This window comes from Trichosurus vulpecula, chromosome 7, assembly GCF_011100635.1.
Source record: "Trichosurus vulpecula isolate mTriVul1 chromosome 7, mTriVul1.pri, whole genome shotgun sequence".
Taxonomy (NCBI): Eukaryota; Metazoa; Chordata; class Mammalia; order Diprotodontia; family Phalangeridae; genus Trichosurus; species Trichosurus vulpecula.
This window is the reverse complement of record NC_050579.1, coordinates 1,119,618-1,136,349: the sequence shown is the minus strand read 5'-3', so window position 1 is coordinate 1,136,349 and position 16,732 is coordinate 1,119,618. Positions and strand designations below refer to the sequence as shown.

Here is a 16,732-nt window from a genome sequence, read left to right as displayed (position 1 = left end):
CAAATAGCAAATCATAGAAACAGTAACAGCTTCAAAGACAATGAGAAAATATTCCAAAATTTCTGGGATGGAGCTAAAGCAGGCTTTAAAAGGATAAATGATTTCTCTAAAACCATATACTAATAAAATATAAAAAGGGTATTGAATGTGAATTTTAAAAAAATTTTTTTTAAAAAAACTACCAAAATAAGTACAATGGAGAAAATATTGAAGATTAAACAATAAATTAGAAATCAGAATGCAGAAGTGATGAAAACTAAAATCAAATTCTAAAAAAAGACTACCCCGCTCCGCCCCCTCTTCTTTACAAAGATGGTGGACTTTGGGTATGGAACAATACATACAATGTCAGTTTTTTTAATATGTTGGTTTGTTTTGCTGTACTTTTTCAAGCTAAGAGTTAACTCCTTAGAGGGGATGGAAAAGGCATAGGTTGAGAAATGCCAATGGTATGAAAACCAAAAAGTGCCACAATCAAGTATTTTAGAAAGGAAAGGTGTCTCTCCTGGTTGAAGGTGTCAGAATCTGAGTTCTCTGGTGGCTGTGAAGGTGTGCTTCCTGTCTGAAGCCTCTCTATTTCATCAACTGCTGTTTCTTTCCAGTGTGACTTTTCTGGTGGGTAATAAGGTTAGACCTCCTGCTGAAGCCTTTCCCACATTCATTACATGCAAAGGGTTTCTCTCTTACATGAGTTCTCTGGTGGGTAATAAGGTTTGCTTTCTGGCTACAGGCTTTCCCGCATTCCTGACATTCAAAGGGTTTCTCTCCATTATGAGTTCTTTGATGACAAGTGAGAGATACTCGGTGGCTGAAGGCTTTCCCACATTCATTACATATAAAGGGCTTCTCTCCAGTATGAGTCCTCTGATGAGTAATAAGGCTTGCCCTTTGGGTGAAGGCCTTCCCGCATTCCTGACATTCAAAAGGCTTTTCTCCAGTGTGAGTTCTTTGATGATAAGTGAGGGAATCTCTGTGGCTGAAAGATTTTTCACATTCATTACATACAAAGGGTTTCTCTCCAGTATGAATTCGCTGATGGGTAATGAGGCTTGTTCTCTGGGTAAAGGATTTCCCACATTCATTACATACAAAGGGTTTCTCCCCAGTATGAACTCTCTCATGACTAGTAAGATTTTCCCTCCGGCTGAAGCCTTTCCCACATTCCTTACATGCAAAGGGTTTTTCTCCAGTATGAGTTCTCTGATGTGCAATAAGGTTTCCTCTCTGGCTGAAGGCTTTTCCACATTCATTACATTTAAAGGGCTTCTCTCCAGTATGAATTCCTTGATGACAAATGAGGTATCCTCTCTTGCTGAAGCCTTTCCCACATTCATTACATTCAAATGGTTTTTCTCCAGTATGAATCCTCTGATGATCAATGAGGTATCCCATGTGGTTGAAGGCTTTTCCACATACGCTACATGCAAAAGGTTTCTCTCCTGTATGAGTTCTCTGGTGTCTAATAAGGCTTCCCCGAAACCTGAAGGCTTTCCCACACTCACTACATTCAAAGGGTTTCTCTCTAGTATGAGTTCTCAGATGGGTGATAAGGTTTCCCCTATGACTAAAGCCTTTCCTACATTCATGACATGCAAAGGGTTTCTCTCCTGTATGAGTTCTCTGATGAGTAGTAAGGTTTACCCTATGAATGAAGCTTTTTCCACATTTATTACATGGAAATGATTTCTCTCCAGTATGAGTTCGATGGTGCGCAATCAGGTTTCCTCTCTGGCTGAAGCCTTTTCCACATTCATTACATACAAAAGGTTTCTCTCCGTTATGAGTTCTCTGATGAGCAATCAGATTTCCCCTTCGACTAAAGGCTTTTCCACATTCATTACAATCAAAGGGTTTTTCTCCAGTGTGAGTTTTTTGATGGGTAATAAGGTTTGATCTCAGGCTAAAGCCTTTGCCACATTCATTACATTTAAAGGGTTTCACTTTGGCATGATTTATCTTAAGTTCGGTCAAGCTTCCTTTGTGGATGTAGCCTTTTCCATATTTATTATAGTCATAATATTTCTCTCCAGTAGGAATTATCTGATTTTCAATAAGATTTGATCTTCTAAATACTTTTCCACATTCACTCTGTTCACGTAGCTTTTCTCTGGCAACTATTCTATGAAACTTAAATAGGCCTGAGTAGTACCTGAAAGGTTTCTTGCATTTGGTGTACTTAGAAAAGCTCTTCTCTAAAGACAGTGTATTATATGTAATTAGGTTTGAAAAACCCTTCAAGTTCTTTCCAACTGCCTTATACTTATTCAGACTTTTCTCCATAATTTCTTTCCACAATGCAACAAAGATTGGCCTTAGACTTAAACTCTTCCCAGATGCTGTACACTGAGGCACATTCACATTATTCAGAGTTGTTCTGTGACTGGTGACTTCCCTGAATGGTCTCTTCTGTTTCTCCAAATTCATATCATATTCCCTGGCTTCTTCTGTACTGCAATGCCAGGCAGTGCCTTTTGGCAGCCTTTTCCCAGATGTCTCCATGCAAATGTTCTGCACCATATTTAAGTCCTTGACTTCAAACCCAGTGTCTTCACTAAAGGAATCTGAAAGAAACCAAGAAAATGTCAGTAGCCATTCCTTGCTGTGCTGAGACAAAACAATCTTCTTTAGAGGAAGTTCTAGTTTTTCTCTCTCCCAACAAGGATGATGCTCAATTTGGACCAGATATAACAGGACTCTTTTCAGGAACTGAAAACAAAGACAGGTAAGAAATACTAACAGACAACTTAGCTGCCCTGAACAAAATTCATTACATTCTAGGGTACTGAATGTACTTAGAGATGTCATGAAAGGCAATAGTAAATTGAAAACAGAAATCTCTTCTACAGGACAGAATAGTAGAAAGCCATGGGGAAAGAACAAAAACCAGCTCAGAGAATTACCCAACTGCAAATGTAACCAACTTGGAATCTATGCAAACAAGGGATATATCTGAAAACTGAGTCGACTGAAATCTATAAATGACAGAAAGCTGAGAGGGATGATTAACAATATAAATAAGATTAAGATTCAAAGAGATCCCAGCAGAATAAACAGTAAGGCTAAAACTAATAAGAAAAAATCTAAGCCCATTCCACTGAACCTCCTGGTATAGAGACAGAACCAAGTAGGTAGAAGGTGGCAATGACTCTCCTTTGCTTGAGTATTACTCACCTAGACAAATGCATCTTGGGTCTTCTCCCTTTGGCATCCATGTTGCTTCTCCTCTCTCTAACAAGGAGACCACATTCAGTTTTGAAACAGGGATTCCTACACACAGGGACAGAAATGAATTAGTACTAGGGACAGAAAACTAAGAATTCAATTCTATGACAGGAAAATCAGGCAACTAAAATGCCCCAAGGTTATTACAACTGATCTCTGAAGCAAATCCTGTTTTGTATTCTGAGAGTATAAGTCATAATTTTGGTCCTACCATCTTATCCATTTGGGTCTGACTGATGTACACACTTATGTCTCAAAAGAATTTTAATAAAGGTAAACTGAGATATAGAATTTTGAGCTTAATCAGTTTATTATCAGGCAATGAACCTGTTAATAAAGTAAGTCAAATGGCTACCTCAGTTAGGCCAATGACTCAGAGGAAGAGGCACAGCTCCTTTTTATAATCATAGAATAAAGAACAGAACTGGGTAGGTAAGGAAAATAATACAATTAGTTATAAAGTTAGCAGCATCATGGAGGTGAGGACAACATGATCAGTTAGATCAAGAACTGTGGGCTAACACTCACATGGGGCTAGCAAACCCCCTTTATGTCTTAGAGAAATGCTTGATTGACTTATGGGACCCACCTGCATCTTGAGACTATTGGTAATGGACCAAAGAGAGCAGAATCCCTGGCTCCTAGGAGGGAGATAAGACTGTCCTTAATTGTACAAGAACAGGCAAGGATGAAGAGTCATCTTGTGGAAATATACCAGCTTATAGACTTTCAACAAGAGGAATTTTTCAGGAGCTGAAAGCATGAGGGATAACAAGTGTTCTTTGAACTAAGAGAGGAAGCTAAACTCCTGTCACCAAGAAATGTTCATTATTTGAGTCTGTCTGCAAGATTAGGGATGGTCTCCCTGGTGTCCACCTGCATCGTTCAAGGATAACAGATTTCCTCGAGGCAAGAATAGAACAGTGATCAGCAGGAGAAGTGAACTTCTAAACTTAGCTCACAGGCAAAAAGAAAGATGGGGCTTGACCGATCATTCAAAATGGGGCACAGAACCAGCTGTAGAATGACACAGAATGAATTTCATCCCTTCAGTTATCATAAATACACACAAATACAGACACACACACACACACACACGGATATACATACTTGTGGATAGGATTTGTGGGCTCTCCTAGTTGTAACCTGGGCCTTAGAAAATCTTTGCCTACTTGATCTTTCCTGTGTGGGTGTGCAGACCAAACTATTGGTTGCTTATAGGTCTCTTCCTGAAAGCAACAGATGTTCCAGGGCTTGATGCGACTTACACAGCATCACTGCAGCAAAAGCCCCTGGTGAGCCCATCCTGCCACAGAGAATTCCTCTCCAACTTGGACTCTGTGGTGGATCTCCATCACCCCTTTGGTGGCCACCTTTGGCTACTGGATTTGGAGAGTGGGCTTGACTGGCTTTGAGAACCCACAGAGCTCCTTTGGAGAACCCAAACTAACCCCGGAAAACAAAGTCCCGATTAATAAAAAACCAATCTTCTGCTGGTATGGACATGAGACAGGGCTATAAGAGTCTCCAAAGAATTAAAACTTAATATCTCCCTGAGGGCAAAAGAGAGGCAAGTGGTGGGTGTAAGCAGGCCAGAACATATAGCAATGATCCAAAAAACGTTCCAAAAACAGGAATAAAAAACGATCACCCAGGACATGTCTGATTGGAAGAGAAGAAGAGCTGATCATGTGGTGAAGACAAGAAATGACAGATGGATAAGCTGAATCTTTCCAATGGTACCCTCACAATGTCAGGAAAAAGGAGGAAGGCCTGTAGAAAGGCCCCCAGAATGGTGGGTGGACATCCTCTTGCTCTCCTCTCCCATAGAACATATGGGAAGACATGGATAAGCACCATACAAGACAGTCAGGCATGGAAGGGTTACAGTTGCATCACTGGATCAAATTCCAAATCATAGTTCCACTTAAGTATAGGTCAGAGATCAAAATTATACTCACAGAGAAGATTATTTCATTTGACCCACTCTATGCTAAGAGAATACCTTTCCATTTATTTTAGCTGAGATTCAGGTATCTCAATAAATCAACAGGCATTAATTAAGTATCAACTATGGGGTAGATACTATGCTATGTATCGGGGATTCAATGTGCAAAGACAAAAATGCAGTGGTCACTATCCACAAAGGGCCTCCATTCTGTTGAGGGAAACAGTATATGCAAATATAGACTCAAAATGCACAGAAGTGGGGAAGGTGAGGTAGCAGGCAAGGCATCGTCAGGCTGACCTGGTGCAGGAAGCTCATCATTAGAAAACTCATCATCACTTGAGACTGCATCGGCCTTGGAACTCACACCTTACCAGTGTCCTCAGTACCCCATTCCTCTCCTGGAGGGCTGGAAGGCACAGCAAACTCCTTCCAAAGCCTCCATTTGACAAGGGCTCCCAGGCCAGGCATCTCCTCATTTCCCACCACGTCATTCCTTTGGGCAGGACTCCACCATGCCCCCTTGTCCAGCACCTTTTCCTCCCCCATTTTCAGCTTCCTTTTGTGTCAGGCTGAAAGTCCCTTGAGGGCAGTGACTGTCTCTCATATCCCCAACATTCAGCAGGCACTTAATAAATGTCTGTTGACTGTTAACACTGATTGGCCATATCAGTTCTAGACCACAGTAGGGAAACGACTACACTGGACCTTCCTTCGCCACTGCCCCTACCAGCATCTGCTGTGCTGCGGTGCAGGGAACTGTTCACTCTCTTGCTAGCCAGATACTGACCATTGTAGCTGAGACTTTATTTTTTATAGAGAATTTTTAACATTCATTTTTAAATATTTTGAGTTTCAAATTCTCTTGTTCCTCCCCTCTCCCTGTCCCTGAGGTAGTAAGCAGTTTGATAGAGGTTATATACGTGCAGTCATGTAGCTGGGACTTAAAAAAAAAATCAAACATTAAATATTTGCTGTGTGCATGGAGCTGTGCAGGGAGAGATATAAAGTTCAGATAAGATATGACCCCTGCTGGTTTCACAGGGCTTCCAGTCCAGGAAGAGTGAAATCTTGTGTATAGGAGAGCTCTCAGCCCAGTGGCCAGAGAATTCTCAAAGGAAGTGGAGAAGACAAAGGTCTACTGATTCTCTTGGGGATCCTTCATCTGAGGATCTAGAGAGACAGGAAGTTGTAGCCTCAGGGTCAGTTCAGGAAGCCAGGAGGATTTCTACTCGTACAAAGCAAAGACCTTTCACCTGGAAATACCAAATAAATATTCTCATTGGCCAGAAAGAATTTGGGACTCTCTAGAAATGACAGGTAATTTTGAATATTCTTGTACCATAAGCCAAAGCTCAGCTCAGCATTTCAGACCTCCCACAACCTGCCGGGAGAGGGTCTGGAAGGACAGGCTGAATCCCAGGCAGCTGTACTTACCAAGGGAGATGAGGTTCTCATAGGTCTCCAACATCACATCTCTGTACAGGGCCCTCTGGGCAGGATCCAAGCATCTCCACTCTTCCTGGGTGAAGTCCACAGCCACATCTTTGAATGTCACTGATTTCTGAAGCAAACATATAACTGCTTAACCAGGGACTGTTTCTGATCACCTAATCACTATGTATCTTTCTTTGTACTAGACTTGGCTGCATGAAGATTGCTTTTTTTGAAGGCACCAACAAATCCTATAAATGAAGCCCAAGAAAGCTGTGCCTCTGCTCCTAAAGCCCCAAACCATACAAAAGACCCAGCAGCCATCTTACTGTTGGTCACACAACACCAACATTGGCGAACTTGCCAAGAAACGTAAGCATTCTCCACTCCCAGTCAACAGTCACCACTTAGAAGGCAGAATCCCACAAATGGGGTTTCATGCCAGGAGTTCTAATTACCAACTGCTAATTCTCATATTCTCTCTCTCCGATTCTCTGTGTCACACACACACACACACACACACACACACACACACACACACACATACATCCCTCCTCCCTTTGTACTATGGAGCCCTGGAATTCATTTTTACCTGTCATGTTAGTACAACCTACAGTGTGCAGAGAGTCATGGTGAGTTCCAGTGAACTATGGTTTCCAATGCTTTCATGGGAAATGCTTTCAGTGACAGTACTCTACTCAAGAGTGAAAACCATAGCTCCTTTACCCCTTTGCAATTTTCATGGTCCCATTTACAATGTCCCAGAACAACCTTCTGAGCGACTCCAGCCAACACACAAGTGGCCTCCTCTTAGGCTCTTCTCAAAGGAGGGAATAAATAAACACAGCAAAAGGTCTGTCTCTATCTTCACTCTGTTTCTGTCTCAGTCTTCATTCCCCCTTCATAACTGGCCCATCTCACAGTCTGGTCATACTTTAAAAATACTTTTTCTGGTGGTTTGCATAGAGTTCTCAGCCCCATACTCTGCTGCGATCCATTCCCCACAAATCCCTTTAATGTCCTTTGCTTGAGCCACATTCTGAAATGGCAGGGCTCCATCATTCACTGCCATAAATGACCACCTGAAAGATGACCGTGTTGAAAGGTGGGCTTGTTTTAGGCTGAAACTTGGGGGTCAGTCAAGGTGCTGCCCAGTGTCCCAGACCCTTCAGAGCCTACTTTCTTCCAGTTCTGCATTCAGGTCATTTCCCATTTCCATGGTCCATCTAAGAGATCTGTGATTGTGAGCCAAATCCATGACCAGTCCACACAACTACATATTATATTCTTCAATGCTTTGATTATTCCAAATTCTGTTGAGTTCTTACAGTCTCTTTTAGGAGGCTCAATACTGTGATGGGCCTTGAGGAATCAGAGCAGTGATCTACTTAAATGGCAGCCTAGGGAAACTTCCCTGGGAGAAGGGCATCTTCCATGACAGTGGTGACCTCGGTCTGTTTTAAGGCTTGCTTGATATAAAAATTCAGAACCTCATCCAACACAGTTATCTCTGCCATAGTTCTATCAAGTAGACATACTGATGAGGGAGAGCCTTTGGGATTAATTTGTAGTCCATAACCAACTCAGTGGAGTCTCCTCTTCTCTGAACCTTTCCCTAACTGCCTTGATTGTCAGCTGGAGGTGTGCTGTAGAATACTACTCATGTTTCCTGATTACGCTTACATCGAGGATACTACTGTTTCAAGTGTAAGTTTTTCTCTTGAGAATTGTGTGGAGATGGGAAAGTTTTAACAGGAATAAGGAGCTACTGAAATCTTTTAGAAGGAACCTTAGTCCTTCCCTCACCCCTTCCTAAGCAGCTGACTGTGCAGCCTCTGGCAGAAGCCTCCTTGGCTGTATTTAGCCTGTTCCAGACACTCTTCCTGTCTCTTTTCTATGGACTCATTTCTACTTCCCTCATGGACCACACAAGAGATTGCTATGCAAGAGTACAAATATGGCAGCTCCCACGTAACTGATGGCAAAGAGAGGTTGTTGGGAAATCTCAAGAGATGTTTCCACATTGTCTGTGGTCCTTGTTCCAGCTTCATCCCTAAATGCTGTCAGGAAGATCTGGCTTCATTTGGTCTTGTCCAGAGCTTCCTGCCAAAGGCATCCCCCCAGTGTTTATTGCTATTTTGAGAGGTGATGTTGCTCACAGTTGCAGAGTTGGAAACGATCTCTCTTCCAGCCCACAGCCAGATGAGAATCCCCTATATTGAATCTCTGATGCTTCACTGTCCATCCTTTGTTTGAAGACCTTTAGGGAGAGGGAACCCTCTGCTTTGTCCACCTCGCTTTCTGACAGCTCTTAATTTTAGGAAGTTTTTCCTCCCATGAAGTCTATTTTCAAGCCCTTTTCAACGGTGACATAGCTCTCTTAGTTCTGGCCTCTGGGGCCACACAGAACATGGCCATTTCCTCCTCCTTAGGACTGCCTTTCGATCTTTGGAGTTGATATCAGGTCCCTCCTGAAGCCCTTCTCTAGGCTCAACATCCCCGTTTCCTTCAAGAGGGCCTTCTCTGACATGGACTCGAGCCCCTGACCCAGGAATCCTGCACGGCCTCTCTGCACACACTCTGCTGGTCCATGGCCTTCCTAGAATGTGAGGCCTGAACCTGAATGTGGCAGGGACCTGCAGAGGCCTTCAGGGGCATCTCCCACTGACCCTTCTCACACCTTCTCTCCTCCTGGATGGCCCTTGCCCTCAACCTCAGACTCCTTTCTTTATCTCTTATTCGTATACGTGAAATGTAAGCTCGGTGAGGGCACAGACTGTTTCAGTTTCATTTCTACAGTCCAATGTCTGGCATATAGTAGGAACATAATAATTATCTATTGAATTAAACTGAAAGAAAAATCTCCTGTGTTCGATAGGACCCTTGAAGCCATCAAGTCCAATTTCTTGGCTTGTATTCAGATACATAACTCCCACCATTCACCTGGTACTACAATAATAAAAAAGCTCTGGAATTGGGCAAGTTCAGCCTGGAGAAAAGAAGGCTCAGGGGGACATGGTAGCCCTGTTCAAGCATTTTAAGAGCTGTCATGTAGAGGAGGGTGGACCGTGATCTTTATCAATTTATACACATTCATTCTAAAATTCTTCGTTCAAACTCTAAGGATCTTTACAACTCTCTACCATCAATGACAATGACCAGAGGTTTCTGGGAAAAAATAATGGAGACTCAAGTCCCAAGGAGGGAAATAAGTATGTCTATACATTGAGAAATAATACAGTATGAGATGATGCACAGGAAAGAGAAGAAACCTGAACTCACCTGGAGCTTGGTTGTAAGGAGCCCAAAAGTCACTGCCTCCTCCTCCTCTCCAATCTGGCCTTGGAAAAGCACAGAGTCTAGAGGAGGAGGAAGAGGTCATTGGACAGATGCAGATCCCCAGGCCTCCCTCACCTCCTACCATTTCTGCACTGTCAGTTGCACACTAGACCCTCCTCCATCTATGTTTACTCTGCTGCCCCTGAGGTGCCAATGACTGCTGGATAAAGTCATGAAACTGTTTTGACTGGGTATGCTGAATATTCATTCTACCATTTATAGGGACTTTAATTATGTAAAGCAGGGCAGCTAGGTGGCACAGTGTTACCAAGACTGGGGTACAAATGAAATGACTGAACAACAACAAAAGGGCTGAACAACTGTTGGCTAACTGGCTGAAGAAACCATGTGAGAGGCCAGAAAATGCTGGCATGAAGTGATGGAAATTACGAGTGGGGTGAGCTGCTCACCCCTGCCCTCTTGGACCACTCCCCGAGGGATGCTCTCTTGAGGAACCTTTCCTACATTGGGCAGGATTCCAGTTCCCCAAAACTTCTGTAATTCTCACCTCTCTCCCCAAGCATTAGGGCCAAGTCCTCCATGGTACCTGACCTGGCTCTGGCTTCACACCTGTCCTCTTTGTTCAGATGGGAGAAGCAGGAATCACTGCACCATTAGTTTCTTCCTGTCAAGTACTGCCTTAAGCTGTGGTGAAAGGTCTCGGGGCAGGGGTCTTCTCCTTGTTGGATTTTCTTGGGGATATCCTTCGAGACCTTCACTTTCTGGGAAGGCTGGGACCTGGGGACTCAAAAGCAAGATCACTTTAACTGGGACCTTCATTCTTGGGCCCAGATCAATGTAACCATCCAACTGGTACTGAAGGTTGAGCCTCCGAGGGGCCCTCACTGGCACCCTGAGCTATTCATACCAAAGAAAAGATGGTGGCAGCAGAAGAGACCACGATATCATAATCGCACATCATAAATCAGGGCCTTCTGAGACAGCCACAAACCTTGAAAATACAAATGGGACTGAAATAAATTTCTATCATTAAAGAAACATTAAGGAAAACACTTGTGTGTCCCACTGTGGGAATTAGGACTTATGAGCTCCTGCTGGTCAGCAAGCACCAGAAGGCTGGCCATGCAGCGATGAATTTGGGGGCTGCAGAAATGGACCAAGAGCTACCCACTAAGGACCTCTCTGTTACCCCAGATAACATTAAGTTAGCATGTGGGGAACTTTGTTTTAAAGGATAACATCTACTGAATGCTCAAAAATAATGGATATTTATGTTCATCAAGCTAGAAAAATGAATGGTTGTCAAACTTAACTAACTGTAATTTAAATTCAAGTTCACTAAACTTTATTTTAAAAATGCAAACTTTGTAAATATTTTCTTTTAATCAAACTCTTCCCTTTCCTCTAAAATACAGAGCAATCTTATGTTCTTGGCTATAAAAGCACCTTTCCGATTGGATTTCATTCCCATAGCCCAGTGCTTTGCCAGTAAGATCCATAACTTTAAGAAAATGTGACCCGAGACAAAGCCTTTTAAATTCACAAGTTTTATCTATTGGTCTTTCTTTGCCTATACCAGCCAAAGCCCCAGGACCATACACTACCCTAGAAAACAAGGTGGCCAGAGACATCAAAAAAGAAAAGACTGTCAAGGTGTCTTCCCCAGACCCAGCTGGAGCTGCCAGGCAGTGGACGGGGTAGCTGGCCGATACATAGACTTATGTACACTGGACAACAAGTGTACCCTCACACTCACATCAAACTTTTAGAGCAGGGGTGGGGGACCTGTGGCCTTGAGGCTACATGTGGCCCTCTAGGTCCTCAAGTGTGGCCCTTTGATGGATTTGGATTCAGTCAAAGGGCCATACTTGAGAACCCAGAGGGTCACATGTGCCCTTGAGGCCAAAGGTTCCCCACCCCTGCTTTACAGGCATAAACATAGGTGCATAGTCTCCATCACCCACTCTCCCATTTATACTTAGATGCACATATACTAGATCCATCAACAAGGATTTACTATGGACCTACTAAGTGCCAATCATAACACTGGGTGTGCTGGATACAATGAGCAGCTAGGTGGCACATTGGATAGAGTGCTGGGTCTGGAATCAGGAAGCTGTGAGTTCAAATCCAGTTTCCGACACTTACTAGCTGTGTAATCCTGGGCAAGTCACATCCTGTTTACCTCTGTTTCCTCATCTGTAAAATGAGCTGGAGAAGGAAATGGCAAATCACTCCAGTATCTTTGCCAAGAAAACTCCAAATGGGGTCACACAGAGTCAGATATGAACAACTGAACAATGATCTGGACACAAAGATGAAAGTGAAAAGAGCCTCTGCCTTTCAGAAGCATACAGTCTAGTCAGGCAAGACCACGTATAGATGTACACAGAGCAAATAGAAGGGAATATTGGGGAAAGGCACAAACAGCTGAGGGCTGGAGAAAGGCTTCTGTGAAAGACAGTGCTTTACCTGAGCCTTGTATCAAACTAAGGATTCTGAGCCCTGAGGGACAGCCAGGCGTGGAGGGAGGGGAGAATGTCATGAATGAGGACCACTAAAAAGGACACTTTGGATGCACAAACATGTGCCTGGACGTATGATCTAGCTGGGTTTACATCAAGAATGCAGAGTTAGTTCCATGTAAGAAAGACTATAAAAATAACAGCATATTAATAATGAAAATAATAAAAACTATACAATGTCAGCAGTGCTGAAAAGGCTTTTTGACAAAATTCAACACTGATGTCTATTAATAACTCCAGAAATCATCTGCATAGATAGACCTTTCCTTAACACAGCATGTAAAAAGTATTTATTTAAATCCAAGAACAAACACTGTATGTAATGAAGAAAAGTTACAGGCCTTTCCAGAAAATAAATGGTAAAGCAAAGATCCCTCTATCCTCACTGTTACTGAGCATAGTACTAGGAATGCTAGCTACAGTAAAAAGAAAAAGCAATTGAGGGAATAAGAAGAAACAAAATGATCGCTTTTTGCAGATGAGAAAATGGTATATTTAGAGTCAACCAAAAATGAATTGAAATAATTCAGCAAAGTTGTGGGATATAAGATAAATCCACATTAATCATCAGCATTCCTACTCAGAACCAACAAAATCCAGCAGGAAGAACTAGAAAAGGAAATTCAATCCAAAATAACTACAGAAGCTTTAAGATACTTGGAAGTGTATGGACCTAGGCAGTATGTGAATCTTAACTATAATATTTTCTTTGCAGAAATGAAGACAGAGATAAATCATTGGAGAAATATTAATTGCTCATGAGTTGGTTGAACCAATATTACACAAAAATGACAAGACTACCTAATTTACTTCTTCAGAGCTGTACCAAACTCCCTAGAGAAAATTTTACAGATCTAGGAAAAATAATAAATTTCATTAGAAAGGAACAGAAAGAATGAATCTCAATGGTAAAAAAAAAAATTTTTTTTAAAGTGGGAAGGAATGGGAGGGGTCTATCAGTACTAGATCTCAAACTGTATTACAAAGCAGAAATCATTAAAACAATTAGGTGCTGAGAGGGGGGGGGAGGAGAGAATCAGTGGAACACATTAGGTATACAGCACTGAGAAGTAAATAAATATGGTAGCATAGTGTTTGACAAATCCAAAGACACCAGTTACTGGGGGGGAAGGATTCACTATTTGACAAAAACTGCTGGCAAAATTGGAAAACAGTGCAGCATACAGTAGGCTTAGCCTACTTTTTTTTTCTTTTTGGAGGGGGGAGGGCAGGGCAATTGGGGTTAAGTGACTTGCCCAAGGTCACACAGCTAGTAAGTGTTTCAAGTGTCTGAGGCCACCTAGCTGCCCCTGCCCAACACCTTCTAAGCTCCAAATGTCTACAGGACTTAGATATGAAAAGTAACATCAAAAATCAGAGAAGCAAGGAAAGAATTACCCTCTAAATTAATAGCTGGTTAAGAGTTCATGACTAAGCAAGTGATAGAATCCCACAAGATAAAAGGACACACAATTGTATAAAATTTAAAAGCTATGGCACAAATTGAGCATTGTTAAAATTAGAAAGGAAATAGTTTAACTGGGGGAGGCGGAATCTTTGCCACATGTTTCTCTGAAAATGTCAAATTTCTAAGATATTTAAAGAACTTATTAAAATATATAACACTAAGAATCATTCAATAATCCCAATAGATAAATGGTCAGTTTTCACCAGCAGTGGCTGCTGGGTGGTTCAGTGGGCTGGAGTCAGGAAGACCAGAGTCCAGCCTCAGACACTTAGTAGCTGTGTGACCCTGGGCACCTAACCTCTGTGTGCATCCCTTTCAACTGTAAAATGGGAGTCATAGTAGCTCCTACCAGGATTGAATGAGACAATATTTGTAATTTGCTTAGCACAGTTTCTGGCACATCACACACATCTAAGAGATGCTTATCCATTTCTTTATCAGCAATCACATGAAAAAATGCTCAAAATCACTAATAATTGGACAAATACAAATTAAAGCAACTTGGAGGTTCTCCCTCACACCCATCTATCTGACAGCCAAAGATGACAGTGCGTGGCGGGAGGTGTGAACTGGTCCAGTCTTTGGGAATGGAAGGAGCCAGGACCGATCAGGACCTTGGCCAGCTGCCTGACGCCCATACCTCCATACCACGAGGAATCTGGGCAGAGGAGAGGCAGAGGCTCCCGGTGGATCAGGGCACAAACATAGGGGAGCTCTCTCCAGGGGACCACACTGGAAGCTGCGAGGGTCCTCCTGACGGGGGTGGGGGGAAGTTCTCCTGGGGGGGGCGCAAATGAAATGGCCAACGATGGACGGCAGTCAATGACCAACGTGCCCACGCACTCCCCAGAGGGTGAAGACACGGACAGACACGGTCCGTGGGCTCTGTTTCGCCAGACTGCGGAGATGGGGATTGATTTCTTTAAATTTGCGTAATTGGGGGGAGCGCGTTCCTGGGAAGGGGGGTGGGCTAATAACAAAAACCTTTTACTTGAAAAAACAAAGTCCAACTCTGTTAAGATGTGCGTGGAGGCAGTGACGTTAATCAGGACTAAACCCCGCGTGGAGGGAGGACACAGACACGGAGAGGTGGCCCGAGAGAGGGCCCAGAGGGAGTGGGACGCGTGGGGGCGTGACCCTCGTGGGGACGGGACTCATATCCCGACCAAAAGAGCAGAGAAGGAGGGAAGATTCCGGAGAGCGGGGCAGGGAGACAGAGCTCCGGGCCGTGGAGAGACCATGGGGTTGCGGGAGGAAGGCAGGCACGCGTGGGCACCCCCCACATGCCCACACGAACGTGGCTCGCCAAACACCACCCCCAAATACTACAGACGTCTGCTTGCACACGTGCACACGCACACGCGTGGACCCTCCCACGCAACCTTTCCCCACCGTGCACTCAGACCTCAATGCCTAGGCAAGGGAGACAGTCAGAGGGCGCATGCGCACTCGCCCCTCCCAGCGGGCCGGTCGGCGCGTGCGCGTTCCTTCCCTGCACTCACGCGCTAGGCCCGTCGCAGCTGCTGCCCCAAACCCTGGTGGAAGTCGTGCCTCGGGCACCGGACGGAGGCCTCCTGGCTTTTAGTTCTCTGGCAGTGCCATTCCCACAATGCATTGTGCTTGCATCAGTCCACGCATGACGAGCTAGTGGGAACTCAGTGTACATTCTGGGAAATGTAGTCCGGAAGCAGGGAGAAACCCGCTGGGCCGCACTGCGCACGCGCCGCACAGAACGCCAATGCTCAGAAGACTCCACGGTTCTCGTCGGAAGGCTGAACCTCTGCGCCTGCGCAGAAGGTGGACTGGGCAGGCTTAGGGTTACCCTGCCGAGGCTCCCGCCAGAATGGGGCGGGCTGGGGGCAGGGGAGACGGGGGAATTAGGAGCAGGCGTGAGTGCTTAGAGCTCCGAAAAGCTGCGCACCGCGACTCGGCGGTGGCCCTTAGAGAGTTGCAAAGTGAGGGCGGGGTGGGGCCGGGGGCGGATCCCGGAGGAGGTGTGGGTGTTGGCATTGAATGCAAAGTGCCCCAGATGCCCTACTCCAGCGTGCCCGACACGTGCGCGGTCTTGATTCGAAGACTCCAGTTGGAGGCCCCCACTCCTTTCCGAAGCACCCCTTTGTACACTGGGATACCTTCGTTAGCGTAATCAGCGCTCATGGCGGGGGTTCGGGAGTATTCCAGGCGCCCCCCCACCCCCCAGTGTGAGGAGGTAAATGAGGTGCCGCCACCCCCTGCCCCCCCAGTCCCCACACTAGTTCTAGTAACACAACCTCCCACTCATGATTGTGACACTTTGATATCAATTACAACCATTTACTTAATAAGGAAAAAGAAATATTGGGAACAGCATGGGAGTGCAGTGGATAGAGCCCAGGCCTGGAGTCAGGAAGACTCATCTTGAGTTCAAATCTGGCCTCACACACTCACTAGCTGTGTGACCCTGGGCAAGTCACTTCACCCCGTTGCCTCAGTTTCCACATCTGTCAATGAGCTGGAGAAGGGAATGGCAAACCCCTCCAGAGTCTCTGTCAAGAAAGCCCCAATAGGATCACAAGGAGTGGGACACGACTGAACGAATACAAGACGTCCCAAGGGACACCCTGTATTTTAAGACAATTCTGTAAACAATAAAGTACAACTATAACCCCACACCACACTATTCCTCCAATCCACCCAATGGCTCTGGTGAAGAATGGGCACACACACAGGACCACTCAGGAACATCGCAGCAGGAGAGTGAGTCTGCATCTCCGCTCCATCTCTGACCATGCCCAGCCTTCCGCTGGGGAAATCTCATCTCTACTTGAACAGCCTTTAAGTCTTCCAGTTAACCAT

At 44.4% G+C, this 16,732-nt stretch overlaps 1 protein-coding gene across 1 annotated transcript; it reads right to left on the bottom strand.

Moving 5' to 3' along the window:
* Positions 1–240: 240 nt before the first annotated feature.
* On the bottom strand, positions 241–16,054 carry LOC118856444 (zinc finger protein 569-like). The gene is made up of 7 exons (XM_036766725.1): positions 15,936–16,054; positions 15,400–15,750; positions 14,538–14,782; positions 9,887–9,963; positions 6,608–6,734; positions 3,172–3,267; positions 241–2,561 (listed from the first exon to the last, which is right to left on the bottom strand). Exons 1-7 carry the CDS (start codon positions 16,052–16,054, stop codon positions 574–576), a joined length of 3,003 nt encoding a protein of 1,000 aa, XP_036622620.1. The 3' UTR covers positions 241–573.
* Between the last annotated feature and the right edge of the window lie 678 nt (positions 16,055–16,732).

Coding starts and splice junctions, on each gene's coding strand:
- LOC118856444 (XM_036766725.1), bottom strand. CDS start 16,054: ATGAGCGCTGATTACGCTAACGAAGGTATCCCAGTGTACAAAGGGGTG. Junction 6,735..9,886: donor TCCTTACAACCAAGCTCCAG/GTGAGTTCAGGT, acceptor TGTTTGCTTCAG/AAATCAGTGACATTCAAAGA. Junction 2,562..3,171: donor CCCAAGATGCATTTGTCTAG/GTGAGTAATACT, acceptor GGTTTCTTTCAG/ATTCCTTTAGTGAAGACACT.